Here is a 14,339-nt window from a genome sequence, read left to right as displayed (position 1 = left end):
ATGCACGGGGTCAGGCTAGCTCATTGGCAGTATTTACCCGAGTGGGTGTCATGTTATTACCTTATCTAGGTTGTGATATTTCAATGCGATGGCACTATACAATCGTCCGTCACGGGCCCCATTGTCTGTGGAGCCCATTTCCTAATGCCCATGACTGTACAAGGATGTAAAACCATTAATGAATCAGTCTTTCTCTAATGCTGAAGGTATATCAGACATCCTCCCCTAAGTTTGATGTAGTAATTGAGGTTATTGCACATAATATTTTGAACAAAGGACAGACAAATGCAAGTCTACTATTGGAGATAAAAAATAATTGTGTTTAAAAACACGTTAGAATATATGACAAGTTTGTGTGGGAAACAACAAGAGACTTGATCCAGACTCTTTGTAAGAGAAATTTCGGAGAACCGTTGGTGGACTCCATTATTGATCCATTATTGAGTTTCCACATACCATCTTCAGAAAGCAGCCTAAACTCTCTTCCTGGGCTGCGCTCAGCGGTACACCTTGATGGAGAACAGCGAAAATATGGCCGATGACCAGTATAGCAAACAGAAGATACGACGAAATAAAACTGCCTTCAAGGAAACTTGTAGAAACTGTATAAGGTTTGAGGAAGGAGTAGATAATCGGTTGGTAGAACACAAAGAATTGAAGTCATAAAATACAGTAGGTTGTTGGGAGAATTCACAGTCGCAATAGAAATAGGAGGTATCACCACGAATCGGCAATGGCCCTGTAGATATGAACTTAAAATCTGAAAAAAAATAACCATCCTTCTCGATTGTAACATTTGATAGAGAAGGAGGAGATCATTTACAAAAGATATGCAAAAAGTTGAAATTCGAAAGAGAGTTGTCGGAAAGGATAACGACCGTAGACAATTACCGTGAAATGAAACAGTGTACGTTTCCATTTAATATGATATCCTTGGCGATCCATGGCGAGCAGAAATTGAAACTTGGAGACTGTTTTTGAAAAGGAGTAACCATTTAGTTATGTCATTTTCAATTCATGACATAACATCATTGTCCTTCTTGTTTGTGACATCATAATTGATTTCTGACCTAGCCAATGAAAAACGCCCCAGTGTATCTTACACCAGTAACATATAATAAAAAAACCCACGAATGAAGTGAATTCACCGGATATAAGGCTGATTATGTGATAGAACTTGACAGTGCGGCAGATATGGTGACGACACGTCTGAAACACGTTCGGCAGGGCGATATACGCAATTTCTAGGAAATACAAATGTGGTATCGAGGTACTGTATGGAACGACAACTCTGGTAGAAAATTTGTCTGATAACCCTAAACAACAATCATGAATAAAATGCTTTTTCACTGCTGAATCAAACAGTAATATGAACTTATACAATATGAATTTCTATTTTTCGGCAAAAAAAGGACTATATAAGAACTGATCCATGTGTGACTTCAATAACATCACAGTGATTGTTGAGAGTGCTTTAAGCATCAATGGCTGTCATTTAGAAGTTAAATGACAAAATTCGTTTTAATACCTATCTTACACTAGCTGAACTATTTCAGTGTCAGAGAAAGTTTGTTTTTTTTTCAGTAAAAATGGAAACTAGAGAGTCAATAAATATAATAAAACTTGTGTTCAATCAACAGTGAATAATTTTATTACACAAACCCAATTTCTATTCTGTTGTTAAGAGCTGGAATTTTGAAGGTGATCGTATTTGAGACAGAAAACGCAACACTATGATGACAAAAAGCGGATGACGTCGAATAACATACGTTAGTTCTGGTATAAGGGAGACCAAATAATCACGGAAACTTGCGGCGTCAAAACAATGTTTACATAACGGGTCAGGGTTGTAACTTGTTGTTTATAATACAAGAAGGGGGATAATCCTTACGGGAGCAGTCCGTTAAAAAAGACGAAAAACTCAGCCTTAATTAATTCTTGTACGAACTTTGTTGTCAAAGTTCTGATTTTAAATATACATGTAAATACATTTTTCAAAGTCCAGAAAATAACAGCACGAAGTAGAATCAAGTGTAAAACTGCTGACGATAGCAAATGTGTATAGTGTTGTATTTAGTGAAATACACTGTACGTACAACCTAGTGTTTTCAATAGCTAATGATGAAGATCATTTCAATATTACTATCCTACTGTACGTCGACTGAAAAAAATTAAAATCGATGGCTATAAATGATCGAGTTCTGGATACCGAAGCCCTTAATTCCATATTTTATAATATTTAACGTTGGGCGATTTCTACGTACAGATACTTTTCCTTGACAAAGTCGTGCGTGCCTGCTTCTGTGTTTGGTTATTGTCAGGTCAGTGAATCTGTATAACATTTCTGTAACAAGATGTTATGTTTTTTCGTACCCGGAAGCCAAGACAATTGGAAAGCTATCACCGTGCGGCTGTAATTTACAATACTTAGGTTGGATGGGAGATAACTCAAACGTTTTGTTAGTAAGTTTGATCCTTCAGAGACCTAAGTTCCTATACATATGATATATTATAAGTCAATATGAATGTATCAGTAAAACAAGCAATCTATTATACACGATTCGAGAATTCCCCAGCTCAGGGCAGACTTCCATAACAGTCAAAGACAATATGATAACTATGATTGTACATCATTTTGTTGTATTCTGTACATAGCATATTTTCCATGAAATTTGTGATCAAACAAACGATATTGATTTAATTATAAAATTCGGATAGTGACTGACCGTTTTGTATTCATTCTTTTTGAATTGGTTACCATTTGTTTTGTATCCATGTCTGTTGATTTTGTTTGAGCTGTTTATTTTGTAATGCATAATATTCGTTTAACAATGCTATCAGTCTGTTTTGCTTATTTAGATGTTTACGAAATTAATTGTACTTTTTGTAATCTCGTATTCTTTATCCTTTTGTGGACTAGCTACACCAGAGTTTGTAGATAAATCATGGTAAAACAATATAAAGGTGGAGACTATGTTGTCAACCGAACTGTTCTATATATACATAACATCTGAAGTAGGTCTATCAAATCTAACAACGTCTAATCCTGATGTTCATTTTAAAAAAACTCTGAATTACTGCAATCTTTTACGTTTTATGTATAAATGTTTACCATTGTTATGATGTTACCTTACCGAAGACAGCTGTCTATCACCAGCTCATCTACTGTCAAATCGGCGGAGGAATATTGCAAGTAATGTAGGACAAAATGAGAAATGAAAATAAAAAATCTAAGCGTTGAACAGTTTTAGCCGGCACTCTTAGACATAACTAGACATTAAGCTAGAACCAATCTGTTTGGACCTCTCTATTTCTGAACAGTCGGTGCTCCGTGATTGGTTCAATCTGATAGTACATCTCTATCACTTAACAGTTGGTGCTCCGCGATTGGTTCATTCTGATAGGACCTCTCTATTACTTAGCAGTCGGCGCTCCGTGATTGGTTCAGTCTGATAGGATCTCTCTATCACTTAGCAGTCGGTGATCCGTGATTGGTTCAATCGGAAAGTACATCTCTATCACTTGACACTCGGTGCTCCTTGATTGGTTCAACCTGATAGTATATCTCTATCACTTGACACTCGGTGATCCGTGATTGGTTCAATCTGATAGTACATCTCTATCACTTAACAGTCGGCGCTCCGTGATTGGTTCAATCTGATAGGACCTATCTATCACTTAACAATCTTTGCTCCGTGATTGGTTCAATCTGTGAGAACATCACTATCACTTAACATACGGCGTTCTGTGATTGGTTCAATCTGATAGGACCTATTTATCACTTAACGGTCAGTTCTCCGACACCCAACTGGTCAAGGTTCAATTCGTAATTAATAGGCGACCTACCCCATTTAATGATAGCAATGTATGTAGATACTGTTTTATTGTAAGACACTACGAGCGGATTGAATCAGATTATTCCTTATATAGATCTAAACCCCGAAAAGGTTTGTGTTGTGTTACTCTAGAGTGGTAAACAGTTACTAACACGTAAAGATACAGTAAAGATAGTTCAGACTGTCTTACCAAAACATCGTGGTAAAAACCGGATCTTTGCGCTAACACTTACTGCAAACAGTTTCCCAAAAGGCAAAAGATCAAGGATTTCGATATTTTCATCTCTACGTCATCGAAATGAGGATATCTCTGTGGGCGATTTGATCATGTACATTGTAGGTTTGAAGTTCTTAAAAGACAAAAGTCAAAGCAACAAATCGACCCAAATGGTTCATTGCCTTTGTGTATGTCAACAAGTGTCTGTTAGAAAGTAATGCAACAAGGATTTCAATCCGTTCTTTTCTTTTGTGTGCTTTTCCTAGTCTGTTTCCCCATTCACATTACTTTGAAAGATATGTTTGATTATCAGGGTAGGAATACCACGTGACTTTTAAGTAGCACACACGTGACTAAACCAAAATGTCGGCGCCGATTCAGGTATCTGTCTATGAGCACAAAGTACCACAAGCAGCACAACAATGGTACAATCGAATAGATATATGTTCGTTTCCAATAAAGTATTGTTTTAAAGTTGTACCCAATCAACCAATTTCGACACATAGAATTCGTCATGTTATTGTACACATTTTCCCCACAAACACGATATATCTTGTACATGTCGATACTCTCTGTTCATAGTTTTACCATTGAAGTAAAATTTTAATTTCCTGAATGGAGAAAGCATATCATACACACGAATACGTTCATATTGATAGACATTACGTATAAAATTTACATATTTTCTCCGATATTTAATCAATGTTTTCTAAACGATGTTCACTTGTGATGATACCACCAAATGACGAAATAATTCATCGTGTGCTGATACGGGGTGTCCATTGTAAATCAGTAACATTTAAACACGGGCCTTCAAGGTTTTTAATCCAAGTCCAATTGACTGATGGGATTTTATGCATATTTCGCAGCATGTTGATAAGAAGGATTCTGATTTTGAAGGTGATTATACTTGTCAGCAATATTGAAATAAAACACGACAAAACAACAAATAACGTAACAATTTATTTAGTTACTAAAATACATGAAATATGGGATAGTTGTTATAAAAGACACACATTCAAAAACTCCCCATTCCATGTGTGTCGTCACACTATTATCTCTCTCGGTTCCTAACACGACTTTCTCCCGCTTACTTTCCGAATTCGCGTGCTACACTCACATTTTCACACAAAGTCACATTGGTCCTTTTTATAGAATGAAAAATCCTCAGTTGGACTTAAAACTATAGAAAATAAAATGATCATGACCGACCAGTCCAATCGGAACACTTCAATTCTTGGGGTTTATTATTGAATTCGACTTGTTCATCTGAACAAAACATTTCTTAGGTCTTAGGTTTGCAGTTACGAAATTGGACTGTTACTTGGGACTTTGACTCCTTCATTATAAAATATACAGATCAACCATACAGAAAACAAACACTACAGCCGGGTAATGTTCTTCACTTTGTCATTTGTAGTCTTTGGCAAAGTACTGACCCGAATGTTGAACTCTTTTTTTCTCTTGTGTGTGGAAAAAGCACACACTATCATTTGTGAAGGCTAGTTACATCTTTATTGGTATTTTGGTTCTCTGTAGCTGAAGATCGTTAATGAAGTTTACTGCAGAACACGTGACGTTAATAAGGTTGCATATTGACCTATTTTCCCTGTTGTTGCGGTTGCTGTTGTTGCTGTCCTTGTTGTCCTTGCTGTTGCTGTTGTTGTTGTGGAGAAGGGCATGCCATCATCGTACACGCAGGCTACAAGAGGAAGACATTAAAGAAATTAGTATCGCGCATGCCCGGAAGGAGTTACGAAACGTTTGTAGTGCCAGGGGTCATACCGCTGTACACCTGTAAGTGCTGAGACGTTATGATCCGTCAGGAAACATGAAATATGGCTAAGACTTAGGTAAATGGTGTTTAATGATCACTCGTGTGTATATTAGTACCAGATAAAAGATAGAGACGGCTAGTAATGATTAATTGTTCATTGTTGGGCGTCAAAACCATTTTATGATAACGTACACAAAGATACACGTGCAAGTTAAAATATTAGCAGATTTGAAATTTTGGTATGGAAATAAACCATCGTAATACACTCACATTAACAGAAAACAATTTATGAAAAAATCAGATATATTACGGCTTTATATAAGTTTAACTTACCGTTCCATCGGGACTATTACAGGTACACGTGTTTCCACACCTGTCGATTTGACGGGACTGGCCTAGAGGGATAAACAGGTTCTGTGCCTGGCATCCCTGGCGGCAAGTGCAGGGCAGAATTGGGATCCAAGTTGGACACATGTGGGCACCAGTTGGTGCGAAAACACACTGAGATCCACCTGGGCAACCTCTGAAACGACAAATATAGGATAATATTGAAATTTCAAAGTAATTTGTCATATTTTGTTTTTATAACTCGTTAAGGCAATACAAACATTCATGAACATTCTTATAATAAACAAACGAATCAATCATTTACCTTGTTTTATTATTCTGAGAACAATGAACAACTCGTGTTGTATTTAGAAATACAATGACCAATGATTACCATTAATCTTGTTTAATGAAGCTACAACATATATCGTCGTTCTTTTAACATGTTTTGAATGGACAAACTTTAAGAAAAAACACTCGCATCGTTTTTGGACCTCTGTATGTCTATACCATGAATCTGGGCACAAGTTTCCGACATATATAAAGCAATTCCCAAATCTATTTCTAAAATTCATAAATAATGTATTTCAATATAATATTCTTTAGCTGAATCACTTTTAAATGAATGTTTCAGTCTCTTAAATCTTTGTTTTACTTTTCAGTTAGCTTTATCAGTTTATTCTGTGTACATTTTGTTTTAATTTCTGCAGGTCTTGAATTTATGAATACTTATGACCAAGTTAAAGGTTGGCCACTCTATCAGAATGTTCCTAATAACCATGAAACAGCGGGAGGGTAATTAAACTTTACTACGTCCCTATAGAATACAACTTGAAACACAACATAGCCTTTGTTTAGCCTTTTAATCAAGACTATAAATGCTTCGTGATTTTAAATAATACAGTGTTTTACGTCTGATGTTGTTTAATTACATCAGTCCTGTGCCGCACATTGCGTGTTAATATAATTTAATTATTTTTAAATACTTACGTTGTATGGCACTGGCCCGGCCTTTGTCCGAAGGGGTTAAATGGATTTGGACCAAACTGATTATTAGGACCAAACTGTCCGGTCTGGGGTCTGAACTGTCCATTTGGTCCAAATTGTCCAGCTTGAGGTCCGAATTGGCCGGTCTGGGGTCCAAATTGTCCGGTTTGTGGTCCAAATTGTCCAGGTTGAGGTCCAAACTGACCACCAGGGATTTGCTGTCCTGGTAATTGTCCCGGCTGTTGTCCTGTCTGTCCATTGATGAACGTTTGGCCTTGACCAGTAATAATTCCAGATTGTTGTTGACCACCATTGGTTGTCGCAATTTGACTCGTTCCACTAATTGCATTTCCGGTCTGCTGGGTCGCTCCTTGTTGGTCAGTACTTCCGGCTTGGACCGGAACTCCTATTTGTCCTGGAAAAGCAGCTGTGTTCTGAGGTGTAAATGGCTGTGCTTGTCCGGGAAAAACGGTTGTGGGAAAAACGGATGGACGAGGTTGCCCTGGAAATCCGGGTTGTACGCCTGGTTGTCCGGGAAAACCTGTCTGCATACCTGGTTGCTGTCCTAGAAATAGTGGAATTTGTCCTGATGTTGCCTGGCCTGTCTGACCAGGAAACATTGACTGAACGGCAGGTTGTCCTGGGAACCCGGTGGGTCTGTTTTGCTGTCCTGGAAATGGTTGAACACCAGTTTGTGTCGGAAAAACGGAGTTTATGGCTGGAGGAGCAGGTGGAAAGCCGTTTACTCCTTGAGCCTGACCAGTGAATCCAGTATTGACAGTTGTACCCGTCGTTGTGCTTGGAACTATAGAGTTGGTCATCTGACCATTGGTTGTTCCGGCGCTTGTTACAGGCACTGTTGCAAGTCCAAATTGAGACTGATTGGTCGTTTCTGGTACGGTGACCGGAGATTGACCACTGAAAGCAGTAAAGAGATTAGGAGTTTGCATTCCATTGGAACCTGTTTGTCCGGAATTAGCGCCAGTTTCTTGACCTAAGAACATTGGTTGGGACGGAAACGAGACGCCATTTTGTTGTCCTGTTGTAGTTCCTTGTGCATGCACCAATGCAATAGATACACTTAATATGAATCCGACAAACAGCGAACGTCCAACACGGAATAGCATGGTGTAGTCCTTCAACACTTCGATACAGAATTCAAGTGACTGCGGAAACGGTTGTGCAAAACTTTTATACCTGATGTTGTCTCTCCTGTCACCGCCGCTGTATGCCGTCACTCAGATGTGACGATTTAGTTGGAATCTCCCTCCACACGTCACACAGTGATGACAGATAAGATTGATCTAAGGACGTACCTGAGGATTTTCACGGACCAGTATCAGTGGTGATATTGACCCCGGGTCAAACACACTACACACACCTTTCGTAGGTTTATGAAAAATATAATATTTGACCAATCAATGAACGAAACATCTGTGGAATTCTTGGACTCAACATGACGTAAACGACATAAGGTGATGTTTCATTCACGATTCCTTTGATCAGTGATTGGTCATACAGAGGCATGTTGAATTGATGACACACTGACAGTCTAATTTATATAAGACTTTAAATAATAGGAATACTTCCTAGTGATTAAGATTATTCGTCATAAGATAGTTTATACTTTTTTTCTAAAACTTTCTTTGAAATGAAACCAATGTAATACTAAACGTTATAATAAAACACCACGGAGAATGTATTATAAATTGAAGTTCTTGTAAAACAGTTCACTTCAGTATAAAATTAAATATCAATACGCCCCTTGACTGTGATTTTCTAACAAGCAAAAGACAAGCCTCCCTTTGATTAGTTATCTAACCCCAAGTAAAAACATACCAGTTTCCTCTTGTTGAACTTCTCTAACACTTCCAGGGATTAACATCCCTTCTGTTTCCCTCGTTAGCTAAATGACTATTGAAACATATTCATACCGAGACATTCAAGTGTGATGGACAGAATTAAGGACGACAGCTCGTTTCGGTCATACTTAAATTATTTTTGGATGTGAATTGTTAACGAAAAATCAAGTCGAGTCATGTAATTTTACAAGGAAGTAATTTTGTCAGCGTTATGTTCCGCTGCAGTTTTATGTTATCTGACAATGTTAAGATAAATATGGATGTTGCTGTTGTGATAAGAAACGCTGACATTTGTAAAACATGTATATTTTTTATATTGTAACAAAGACATTCAAAGATACAATTATTGCAGATTTGGTTCATACCAGCATTCTCGTATACTGTAATGACACATTACTTTTCAATCCGATTCTGAAGGTGTTAACGGTCGTAAAAAGGGTTCACAGGAGTAAGAATCGCCTCTACTCTGTTCGCTCGTAGAGACCCCTAACATATTCATTACCTACAGGGCATATTTGGAAGGTTTTTATTGGGCAAGACTGGTCGTTGATAGAATTATGTTATAGTAATGAGCCTCTATTTTCTATAACGGAGCGAAGATTTGACGGTTTTATTGGGATTTTTCAGTACAGCGCCCAAAATACTAGTTTTTGTGTCGAGTTAAGAACTATAGCCTACAGAAAAGAGAAGCTAAAAAGTTGAGAAGGACAGAATGAGAATGGGTCCACATCAGGCGTTTCGAGAAATTGTTCACCAGAAACAATCGCTTAAATTTCAACTTTGTAACCTCCACATTTGTAATGTTGCCCATGGGTTTTGGCGGTGTCATTAAAACATTATTGAGTTAAGCGTAAGTGTTTTATCGAGAACCAAAATAAAAACCATGACAAGTCTTTAACACATTCAATCCTTTTATTAAATGATATTTAAGTAGTGACAAGGCATGATTCATCAATATTCTGTGCATGTATAAAATGAAAAGCGAACATTCAGACTTATTTAGAAGATATGATTATCAATCTATAGTTCCCGTCGGTCGCTTTGTTATTCGTCATTAATTATCAATGACCACAAGAACTGACCACTCTTTATTACCTTCATTACAGCCGGTAAGTACACTGACCATGCGTACAGTATGACTAAATAGTAAGACTGTTGAATGACCAGTATGGTCCGAGTGTCTCATGTGTTTACGGTAGTGGTCAGAGAAGAGGAATTACCTTGTGTTTAATAAGCCGTGACCATGCAGAATATACTCGCTATTGGTCAGTGTTTCGTGACGTAACGCGGCCCATATCCATCACTCACAGTCCCCTGTGGTCATTCAGGAAGTGATGACCAGTACATAGCTGCCAGAGTATAAGTATTCAACGGAATCCTGCCGAGTCTTAGAAACTTATATGTACATCAAAAACACTATCAGATGTATAGAAGATAATTTTATGAAACGTTTTGGGATAATTTTCTGTCTCCTTTATCTCAAAATACAAATTTGATTGAGTTTTCAAGATTTTTTATCTCGTTGACCTTGGGTTGTTTTTCCGCAGAGTCTTGCAAGATCGTTTTGGGTTATTCTTGACTCGTACAATACAGGCAGATTGTACAGAGTGTGAAGAAGGTACGGACTGGTGATAGCAACATTATGTACCGGAAGACTCTCAGTTTGTTGATTGGATTTTGATAAAACATATCTTATTTGTTCAATATAACAAATGGGATTAGGCACAAATCATCACAACTTAAAGACGCCTTCTCCAAAAAATTACAGTGCACACAGATCTAATATATCTACAATAGTAAACACTTTCATCAAATCTGATTTGCTACATATGCATATTTTAGAAGAGAAGAGATGAAAAGTAGAACAGAAATTGAATATTTCTCAGTACAGAAGTACGGAAACGAAGGAGAAAGAAATATGTACTACTAGTGTACCATGGAAGATTTTTACAGATGACCTTACTGTTTTTGATAAAAGTGTAAACGAACTGAAAAATATTTGTATTTTGCTCATCCGACAGGTTTAGAGAGCCACAGAGAAGAACATTACTTGTGACATTACAATAATGGGACGTCTTATAAAATATCAAGCTGCTTTATATGATATACTATAAAAAGTAATTTTCACATTCGTTACCACATTCACACACTGGAACATGGATAATTTGTTGTCCTTACATGTTATAGGCCGGGATGTAGTATTATGGCTATAGTAATCCTAAACATTGAACTAAGTAACGACACTTCATTCAGTACACAGACAGTTAGACCCCAGATGAAGCTTACCGACCCAATGAAGTAATAACAATAGAACCGACAAGTCAATTGTCAAATCCGTCACTTTATCAAGATACAAACTAGTTCACAAGTTACATCACAAAAACATGCATCAAAAGCACACAAATCGCAGAAAACAAAAGTTAGAAACTACAATCGAGATCAATGATATGAAAGTTTCCAAAAATCAATCGGCGAGTTGGATGCTGAAGTCCTTTTAGAGAGAGCGGAGAGCCATGTTAAGGTGATTATATCAGAGACATATATAACATATATATACGTCTCTGATTATATATACATGATCACACACCAATAGAAAGTGGCTGTCGGTACATTTCGGTCACACTATATATAAGAAATTGGTAGTAGATGTCAGCAATTGTATCGTTGAGATTCATATGTGTATATATTTGCTTAAAGTAAATAAAGCTCCAGGTTGATTATTTGCTCTTAGAACTAATTTATTTCTGTTTGTGTTGTCAATAACGCCAGAGTATATGGCATTGAACTCACGGGTTTTTAGCAATGTGTGTATGTTTTGTGTATATTTGTGTTTTTCAAATGTTTGATGGAAATACGTCATTATCAAATGTAAATATAAGATTTTAAGATTAGCTAATGTAAGTTCAAAACTTCACCAAACAGCTCAGTGTGTAGGGATTCCGAATATCAATGTCAGTATTGGAGTGTCGTTTTATTGAATTTATGGTCTAAAATTTATGGTGTAACCAACAATTTCTGCTGATCAACAACACATTGCGCTGCAGTTTGTTTTCTTGCAAAGTTCTGTGATAACGACCACAACAAAGTAGTTTCATACCTACATGAACATTTCTGAAACAGTCTATAATAAACCCTGTAATGTGCTATGTATCAATTATGTTTTGTTACTATATATGTAGTACAAGATAATTAAATATGTCTTATAAGATAAGCTGGCATTTCTTATATGTAATATGAGGAGAGACATACAGGATTTAATATGCCTGTCATAAATCACATATCATATGGAAACGAATCTGAGATCCATTTTATCACACGATCGACTTCTCAAACACTTACGATAGAAAACGGACATTTTTACGTCAAACTTTAAGTCATGTTCGCTCTTTATCTATGATCTCAGTTGTAACGTCACAATGACATCTGTGTATATATGACGTCATTTCATAATCTAAGGTGATGTCACAATTAGCTATATAACACGTATAAAACGCGAACATATGACAAGGCAATCGGGTGATAACTTGAAATATGGCCTTGATTTATGACTTGTTGGTCAATCAGTTTTTATTGTTGTTGTCTAGACAATGTTTACAGTTGATCAATTCCCGTATGATGATATATTGTTGTTGACAATAGTAAACATACAAACAACTTTCGTAACATCGACAGTCTCTACGTTGGAAATGCATGAGTGATTTCGTGTTTATCAAAGAGTGTCATATAGTGCTCCTATTTCTGATATTGTTGAATAATAATAACATTATAAAAGTAGTCTATGATATTCTAATCAAATGACCAACTGAACATATTCGAAGGCAATCAAGTTATATAAAAAGGAAAGAAATTTCAACTGGTAAGACAAACTGACACATTCGATGACGGAGCTGTCTCTAAATAGCTTAAACGTACTGTCTGCTTTAAAACCATACACATAAAGTAAAAATGTTTATGTTTGGCTCACTGTAAACTGTTTCAAGCACTTGTTATGCCGATACTAATATACCTATATATTTATTAATATATAATATAAAATATTGGTCGAAACTTTTAAGACTGATAGCTGAATATTGAGGAAGTGTCATGTTGAATCGTTAGAACTAAATACAAAGAAGCCCAATTGTCAGACAAGCTGGGTCTTTAATATAAAACAGGAGCTTTATAGGTTGGGTTTTAGGGACGTATGATTGGCAGGTACTTAATGAAAAAGATTTCTTCCTATAAACAACGGACACATAATTAATTTATTCAAGTATTAAGAAATGGTTTCGATAATTCTTCAAAGTGTATTATATTCATGTATAAACATATCGAAGACCAGTTTGCTACACAATCCTATCTCATCAAGCCACTTACTTTAAAGATAAATACATGTATATTGAGACTGGAAGATTTCATGGCCTTCATATAAATCAAAGACTGTGCACGCTGAGTGACGAAAACGAAGTTGAGGATAAAACTCATTTCATACTATTATGTCCAGCATATTTAGAAGTAATATCATTACATATCAAACCAAACTTTTATCATCGACCATTTGTTTTCAAATTATTTCAATCGTTTTCAAACAATAATGTGAAAACTCTTCGTAATTTTGGTAGGTATCTAATATGTAATATGAAGATGAAATTAACACATGGTTGTATATCGGTTCTCGTGCTCTTTTCATAAAGTTATGAGGTAAAACAGTGCACATCAATTTCTACATTGGTACAAATAGAAAAAATGTTGACTTCTGGTATTTTATTAGCCCTCTTGCTGTTCAGGTTGCTTGTTATTAATTTTTCATGATGACATCATAATGTTATGACGTAGTGCGTGATGCTTTATTCATGTTTTTTTTGTATATATATACATGTGTATATGTTTATATATATATAGTGGCAAATGTTCTCCTTTATCTTATACAAAGTTTTGTTATAATATGTATGTACTTAACATGTAATCCTATATGATATTTGCATACGGAATAAAGTTAATTAAATTGAATATTGAAATTCGGTACATAGATCGATATCAAAAGTCTTATAATGACAAGAAAAAAGGGCGTTCGATCGATTTGTATTTACAGAGTATCTGTAATCTATTATTCATATTATTTCAACAAGTTAGATAAAAATGTCAATATTGCCTACAGGGCAGGCCAATGTCCAAATTAATCATATATTCACAAGCGTCCAGCAATGTGTCCAGAATTTTGCATTCTAAATCCAACCCTTTGATTATAGAGGAAGTTTCAACTAATAAAACTTTACATGAATCAACATTACACCAAACTGAAGTGACCACATAGCCGTCGTATATACGAAGCTGCTTCTTGTAATCACTGTCAT

General features: G+C 36.2%; 1 protein-coding gene across 1 annotated transcript; it reads right to left on the bottom strand.

The window, feature by feature from the left end:
- Positions 1–5,653: 5,653 nt before the first annotated feature.
- LOC132546916 (collagen alpha-3(IV) chain-like) lies at positions 5,654–8,271 on the bottom strand. The gene is made up of 3 exons (XM_060210643.1): positions 7,148–8,271; positions 6,164–6,353; positions 5,654–5,755 (listed from the first exon to the last, which is right to left on the bottom strand). Exons 1-3 carry the CDS (start codon positions 8,269–8,271, stop codon positions 5,654–5,656), a joined length of 1,416 nt encoding a protein of 471 aa, XP_060066626.1.
- Between the last annotated feature and the right edge of the window lie 6,068 nt (positions 8,272–14,339).

The sequence above is a fragment of the Ylistrum balloti genome, unplaced genomic scaffold (genome assembly GCF_031769215.1).
Source record: "Ylistrum balloti isolate Yb309-2 unplaced genomic scaffold, AGI_CSIRO_Ybal_v1 Utg369920, whole genome shotgun sequence".
Taxonomy (NCBI): domain Eukaryota; kingdom Metazoa; phylum Mollusca; class Bivalvia; order Pectinida; family Pectinidae; genus Ylistrum; species Ylistrum balloti.
Note: the sequence above shows the minus strand (reverse complement) of the source record. Positions and strands in the feature narration are given on the sequence as shown.